General features: G+C 41.2%; 1 protein-coding gene across 1 annotated transcript; it reads right to left on the minus strand.

Moving 5' to 3' along the window:
- Window positions 1–1,048: 1,048 nt before the first annotated feature.
- Window positions 1,049–1,999, minus strand: LOC308461911 (olfactory receptor 6E1-like; the record flags this gene model as incomplete). The annotated part of the gene is made up of 1 exon (XM_080979081.1): window positions 1,049–1,999. The coding sequence occupies one exon, from the start codon at window positions 1,997–1,999 to the stop codon at window positions 1,049–1,051; it is 951 nt and encodes a 316-aa protein (XP_080835207.1).
- Window positions 2,000–7,925: the final 5,926 nt, after the last annotated feature.

Raw genomic sequence — 7,925 nt, forward strand, 5'->3', positions numbered from 1 at the left:
ACCTCCTTGATAGTTTATTATCTGTTCCTTTTAGGAGTCTTTTGGTGTGTGCTTATTTTGTTGCTTTTTGATTTTGTAATTTTAATATTTGTATTAGCTTGCTGGAAAAAAATGTGTGCAAAGCCTAGAGTGAATTGTATTATGTGAGATGTTACTCATACAACTTAAAATCTTCATTGGTTTACATGAAAATTACATATACAATGGTACCTTGGTTTACAGCCATAATCCGTTCCGGAGGTCCATTTGTAAACCAAAACAGGTTGTAACCCAAGGTGCGCTTTCGCCAATGAGGCCTCCCCCCAAAATTGTTCGTAGTCCTCCCCCAAAAATGGGTTGTAATAAAAAAGAGAGGTTGCAAACCCGGACACGTACTTCCGGGTTTGACGTGTTTGTAATCCAAAACATATGCAAACCAAGACGTAGGCAAACCGAGGTACCACTGTATATTGGCAGTAACTAACAAAAGAAAACTATTTTCTCCCAAAACTTTGCTTTCTTCCTTCTTTTACCCTCCTTTTTATTTTATTATCTCAGCAGTTTTCAAGTTTTTTGCCAACCATTCACACTGAATGCCTTTGTGTTTGTTGCCAGAATATCAGTTGAACTGAATGCCGTTGGGAAACAATGAGAATTCATTCTGCTGGTAACAAATTCAAACCTGAACCTGGATCCTCTTTACCTAAATTGTTTTAGTCACTGATACTATGTAATGAACACTGTTGCTGTTTGATTCAGAGGGGAGTGAATAGAAGGAGCAGAAAGAGGAAAAGGAAGGATCACCATTAGCAAAATAATAACGGTGTTTGTGTGGGCAGAACATCCACCTTTTGTGTGGGGGTAGCATGTATTTGACTGAGCACACAAAAGGTCACTGGTTCAATCCCTTGCATCTCCAGATAGGATTAGGAATGACCTCTGTCTAAACCCTTGGCAAGTCTCTACCCATCAGTATAGAAAATACAGGGCCAGATGCACCAAAGGTCTCTCTCAGTACAATACACCCTCCCATGTTTCTAAAACCTTTCTACAGTCCCATTTCAAATCATCAGTGCTTGAAAATCCCAGAAAACCTAATTCTCTGACCAATGACATCGTTCAGGGCCTCCTTGACCTGCTTGTTCCTCAAGGTGTAGATGAACGGGTTGAGTAGCGGAGACACCACATTGTTCAGAACACCCACCATTTTGCTGAGGTCCAGTCCCCCACTCTGCCTTGGTTTGACATACATAAAAATGCAGCTTCCATAGGTGATGAAGACAACCAGAAGGTGGGAGGCACAGGTTGAGAAGGCTTTCTGCTGCCCTGCCTTTGAAGGGATGTACATGATAGTAGAAATAATCTTAATATATGAAACTATGGTCACAGTTAAAGTTCCCAGGACACTGAAAGTGGCCAGGAGAAAATCAAGCAATTCTAGGGACTGAGTATCAGTGCAAGCAAGCTTTACCAATGGCAGATTATCACAGAAGAAGTGATTGATGACATTTGGGCCACAGAAGGGTAAACGGAACAACAAAATAAGAGGAACAATAAGGTATAGGAAACTGAATATCCAAGAACCCAACACTAAGTGGGTACAGAGACGACTGTTCATGATGGTTGTATAGCGAAGTGGATTACAGATGGCCACGTATCTGTCAAAGGACATAGTAGCCAAGAGGAAGAATTCAGTGGTCCCCAGTATGAAATAGAAAAAGGACTGAGTGAAACAGCCTGCAACAGAAATGGTTTTGTCATCAAAGGCCAGGTTGAGCAAAACCTTGGGGATGGTGGAAGAGGTGAAACCAATTTCCAAGAGAGAGAAATTTCTGAGGAAGAAATACATGGGGGTCTGGAGACGATGGTCAAGCAAGGTGATGGAGATGATGAGGACGTTCCCACCAATGGTCAAGAAGTAGGTGATGAGGAGAAGTATGAACAGGAGAAGTTGTAGCCACCGGACACTGGTGAAGCCCACAAGGATGAATTCAGCAACTATGGTAGACTTGTTTTCCATTGTAGGCATTCATCATTCATTTGTAGAGAAGATTTTCTAGAAAAGAAAAGAAATCCAATTGGTAATGGAAAACTCAAGATGTCTCCAGCCATTGTTATAATGTCTAAAGGCAGCATTGACAGCAATCTGTAGGGAATGCTGAAATATGAGCAACCAAGAATAAAGCAATTTGGAAAATGAAACAATGGGAGGAATTAATCAGTGTATGTTAAGTTAAACATTTATATCTTTCTCAAATAGTCAACACATTGACCTTCAGTCTTTACAGATCCAGGATCTGCTTTTAAGGCAAATATACATTTATGGACCTATTTCTTAATATTTGCCATATATTTTCTCCTGTTGCAATCCACCTTGGAACAGGTCATGATCTATTAGTGGGTACTGACCCACTAGCTGAAGATTGGTTGGTTGATTATTTAATTTATTCTCCACTTAATATATTAAAAATATCTCTAAGCAGTGTACAAAAATCTCAAGCAACCACAGACAACTTAAACAAAATATTACAAAAATATACAGTTACATATAAAAATGTTACATTAATACAACTCTCAGCCCCCAGGTTTTCACCCAGGGTCGAAACAAACCCTCACCTCACCCACAAAAGTTCCACAATGATAACAGTTCCAGGTCTCTCACTCTAGACTTGTTTCTTATAGGCAGGCCCAAGCTGGATGGTTCTTCCTCAAGCTGCCCACAGCAGTGTCCCATTCAGGCCAGTGGAACACACAGAAAGAAGGAAAGAGCGGCGAGAGGAAAATTTGTGGGGACTGGGGTGGGGAAAAGAAGGAGAGATAAATCTTTCAAGCTGCTTCTCGTGCCTGTATAAATAATGATCATCTTTCTTGGTTCAGTAAGAATGACATCATCATGCTTGCCAAAGTTTTTCCTCCTTTGCTCTTGTAACTATTCCCATTGAGGTTAATTGGTGAATACCATAACTAAATTCACTAGAGAATTCACTTTGTGTACGGGGATGTGGGAGGCAGGGACTGTTTTACTTCAAAGCTGGGATTCATTTAGTTTATTTTACCCCTATTCATGAATCACTGCCTATAAAATATCTGTTAGGGTGTGAAACCTAAGACGCTGGCAAGTTAGCAATGTCATGTGACTTTAAGTAGTCAAGCTCGTTAAGTTGTTAAGTTGCTCAGTATATAAAGAGTGTTTGTTTTCTCTGCCTGTGGGGCGTGAAGCAAAAATGTCTGAAAGCTCCGGAGGTATTTCTGTTATCTTTCTGCAATAAACCTGTCTTTGGAAAGACAGGCTTCCCTGTGTCGTTATTTCTTTGCTGCTGAAACTCTGAAGCTTGTACTGCAACAAGAATCTCTGCACTGGACTTAATTAATACTCTGCAAAGAGAGCTGTTGGCGCAGCGGAAGCGTTTACTGGACCAGTACACAAACTCTCTTAGGTTATGGATCCTTCTACGTTTCTACAGCTGTATTGTGTGCAGAGAAAGTGAAAGCAGCTTTCGGATGAGAGAAGACCGGCTTGGTCGTAAATCCAGCTCTTAAAGGCTTCAGAGGAGGCTGGAGGCGTCTGAAAAGTGAGTAAAACAAATCCCAAGGGGAAAAAGAAGAAAGGGCACACAGCGGGAGTAGCAGCAGACCCCAAGAATGGCAGTGGAAAATTTCCAGGTTCCCTTTACAAAGTTGAACTCTGCTAATTACGTGCAGTGGTCTAAGAGGGCTCAAGTCTGGTTGGAAGCCAAAGAAGTGTGGGCTGACTATGTCCAGAGGCGAAAGCCGTTTGTGGCTGTTGCAGCAGATGCCACAGCAGAGCAACAGGCTGCTGCACATGCTCAGAATAGGGAACATGATAAAATGGACACTAAAGCTAGATGCATGTTGATGGTATCGATAGACGATTCCCAATTACCTCATGTGGAAAATTTAAGGTCTGCATTTGAAATTTGGGAAGCTCTTAGGCGAATTCACCATAGAGCCACGCCCGGAGAGAAGGTGAACATTATACGTGCTTTGTATGAGTTGAAACTGAAGCCAGGGGATAGTGTGGTTGAACACACGTCACAGATGACTGAGTATTTCAACCGACTGTCATCTTTAGGTGTGAATTTTCCTGAAAATATTAAAGTTTATACTCTGCTTAGCAGCCTGCATGCAGGGTTTGAAAACTTAGTACTAACTTTACAGGTTTTGCCAGAGGACCAGCTGAATATGAATTATGTGACTGGTAGATTGTGTGAGCAAGAATATCAACATCATCGAAAACGTATTGATAATTCAAATACCCCAAGGGTTGGATGTTCAGATAATTCCCAGCGTGGGGAAACTAGCAGGCAGAGCTGTAAGGAAGCCTCACAAGTGTCTGCTATGGCCAGCAAGTCATGTTTTCGATGTGGCAGCAGGTTTCATTTGATAGCAAAGTGTCCAGAAAAGCAACAGGAATTTCAACAGTCCAGGGCCAGTTTCCGGAGCTACAGGGGAAGACGACGTGAGAACTACAAGAATCAACGATCCAGAGGGGGAGCAGGTGCTGATAAGGGACTGTCTGCAATGGCAGCACAAAAGAGTCCTAAAAGGAGCCAACAAACCTTGAAGTGGATAATTGACAGTGGAGCAAGTCACAGTTTAGTTCCAGCGACATCTAGTGGCCGCTTGATGAACTGCAAGACATTGCCAGTTGCAAAAACCGTGACTATAGCAGACAATAGTAAACGAGAAATGAACCTTAAAGGCACAATTTATGTTAACTGTTTGCAAACTAACCTTCCTGTTTTTGTTCTTCCAGGAATGAAGAATGGACTTTTGAGTGTGTCATGCCTGGTAAAAAGTGGTTTTAAGGTTGAGTTTGAAAATGATGTGTGCACCATTTCGAAACAGGGGAAGGAGCTAGTTAAAATTCCCTGTGAGGATGGGCTTTTTGTTCTGGATGAAGAGCAGTTAGCAGCAGGTAGATGTTCAACAGGTGAAGCGCAAGCTAAGTGTGTAAATAAGGCTCCTCATACAGGTTGTGCACATCTACTACACAGAAGGTTAGCTCATATATGCTTTAAGTATGTAAGCAAGATGCCAGATTTAGCTGAGGAGTGTAACATTAAACCCTGTCCAAATTTTCTGGATTGTTGTGCTTGTAAACATGCTAAGGTTAAGACATGTAACTATCCTAGATCTGATAGAGTAAGCAAGAAACCCTTTGAACTTGTGCACACAGACGTGTGTGGCCCTATGCCAGTCAAATCGCTTGGAGGTGCGAGATTTATGCAAATTTTGGTGGATGATTTTTCAAGGGCTAGTTGGGTTTTCTTTCTGAAAGAAAAATCACAAGCAGCTTCCATCCTGATGGATTGGATTGAAGAAGTCGAATGTAAATTTGACACCAGGGTACGTAAAATACAATCAGATCGTGGTGGGGAATATGTGAACCACACGCTGGAGACGTGGTTAAAAAGGAAAGGTATAGTTCATAGACTTACCAATCCCTATTCACCACAGGAGAATGCAGTTGCTGAAAGAAAATTTCGAACATTACAGGAAGCCATTGCTGCTTTGCTGTTTGATTCTGGACTTCCACAGCGTTTTTGGGCTGAGGCTGCACTGTATGCGAATTATACTTTTAACAGAGTGTACAATAGCACAGTAGGCAACACTCCTTACTTCATGCTATTTGGGAAAAAACCAAAAATTGATCATCTAAGAGTTTTTGGATGTCGTGCTTATGTGCTGGTGCCTAGGGCACAACGTAGGAAAGGCGATCCTAGGTCTAAAGAAATGTTTTTCTGTGGTTATCAAGCAAACACAAAAGGTTGGAGATTTGTGAATGTAGAAGGCAATCAAACGAAAATCACAATCAGCAGAAGTGCAGAATTTTGTGAACAGGATGGTTGGAATAAAATTCATGGAAATCCTGACATACTATTTGATGTGGTGAACAGCAATGAAACTCAGGCCCCAGGGCAGGTATTAGTTCCAGAACAGACTGAGGAATTTGAGTCTGAGGATAAGGGTGAGAAATCGCCTAGTTCACCCAAGTCTGTAAAGTCAGAATCTTCTAGTTCTAAAAGTTCACCTGTACAGCAAGAGAGACGTGTAAAGTCAGAATCAGAAAGTTCTACAACTACTAGTGACAAACAGGTGACGACTAGTGATTCTGGGTCAGAGGGGGAAACTGAAGGAACATCGCAGGAACTGTTAAGGCGTTCTAAGCGTACCAACAAAGGTAAACCTCCTGAAAGGTACCAAGCTATTAGTGTTTGGGCTGGTTTGGCAAATTGCGAACCTGAAAGTTTTGAGGAGGTTGAACAATTACCCCAGGAGGAGGCCAGTAGGTGGCGTGAGGCCATGCAAAAGGAGTTGAATTCTATGAAAGAACTGGGTGTGTTTTCCATCACCAAACTGCCAGAAGGTACCAAAGCAGTAAGGTGGGTGTATAGGATAAAGACAACAGCGATGGGGAAACCAGAGTACAAAGCAAGGCTTGTAGCTCGAGGTTTTACGCAAAGAAAGGGGTTACATTATTCCGAAGTCTATGCACCCACTTCAAGGAGTGAAACCCTACGGGCACTATTAGCAGTTGCTGCTCAGAAAGGGTTCAAAGTGAATCAATTTGATGTCTCTACAGCTTATCTTCATTCAGACTTGGCTGAAGAGCTCTATATGGAGCTACCGCCAGGATTGAAAGTTGGTAAATCAAATCAGGTATGGAAACTACATAAATCTATTTATGGACTCAAGCAATCTGCTCATAATTGGAATGAATGTTTGAATGACGTTTTGGTAGGCATTGGTTTTAGCAGGAGCAAGGCTGACAATTGCTTATATTTCAGAAGTTCAGGAGATGCTCAAGAATCTTTGCTTGTTTATGTAGATGACCTGATTTATACTTCAAAGACACAAGAACAAGTAAAAAAACTAGCCAAAGAGTTAAATAAACACTTCAAAGTTAAGAATCTTGGTGATGTGAAGGTCTATCTTGGTGTTCAGATAGATAGGACCAAAAATGGCAGTTTTCTACTGGATCAAAAAGGCAAGATATTGCAAATGTTGAAAAAGTTTAACATGACGGAGTGTGCAGGTGTTAGAACACCAATGGAAACGGGTTTTGTAAAAGACAATGAGTTCAAGGATAGTGCTGAATTCAAGCGTGCTGAAATCTTTCAGTCAGCACTGGGAAGCTTACTTCATCTTTCGCAATGGAGTAGACCAGATATTGCTTACGCTGTTAACTTACTCAGCAGAGAAGCTTCGAAACCTAGTGTAAATGCATGGAAAGGAATTCAAAGAGTGTTAAGATATTTACAATACACCAAAGATTTTTGCCTTGAATTGTTTTCGGAAGGACAAGCACAGATTACTTGTTGGGCAGATAGTGATTGGGCAAATTTAAAGGATAGAAAATCAGTGTCTGGCTGTGTAATAAAATTTGGTAACTCTCTGATTGGGTGGAGATCCAAGAAACAGAACCTAATTGCTTTGTCGTTAACAGAAGCTGAGTTCTGTGCCTTATCTGAGTTATGTAGAGATCTAGAATTTTACAAATGCTTGGCACAAGAGATGTATGAAAAGGCCATCACTCCAATCACTGTATGGGGTGATAATCAACCGTGTCTTAAGTTAGCACAAAATGGGCAGTTTAAAGGTCGTACAAAACATTTGGATATCCGCTTTCAAAATGTTTGTCAAACGGTAAAAGCAGGAATTGTTAAATTAAATTACTGTCCCAGTCATGAAAATCAAGCTGATGGTTTTACAAAACCACTTGGGTTTCAGCGGCATGAAAACTTTTGTGAAGAAATGGGTCTGAAGTAATTTTGTTTTTTTTTTGTATTGCCAGCGAGAGGGGGTGTTAGGGTGTGAAACCTAAGACGCTGGCAAGTTAGCAATGTCATGTGACTTTAAGTAGTCAAGCTCGTTAAGTTGTTAAGTTGCTCAGTATATAAAGAGTGTTTGTTTTCTCTGCC

Source organism: Podarcis pityusensis (genome assembly GCF_964106645.2).
Source record: "Podarcis pityusensis genome assembly, chromosome: 13".
NCBI classification, from domain to species: domain Eukaryota; kingdom Metazoa; phylum Chordata; class Lepidosauria; order Squamata; family Lacertidae; genus Podarcis; species Podarcis pityusensis.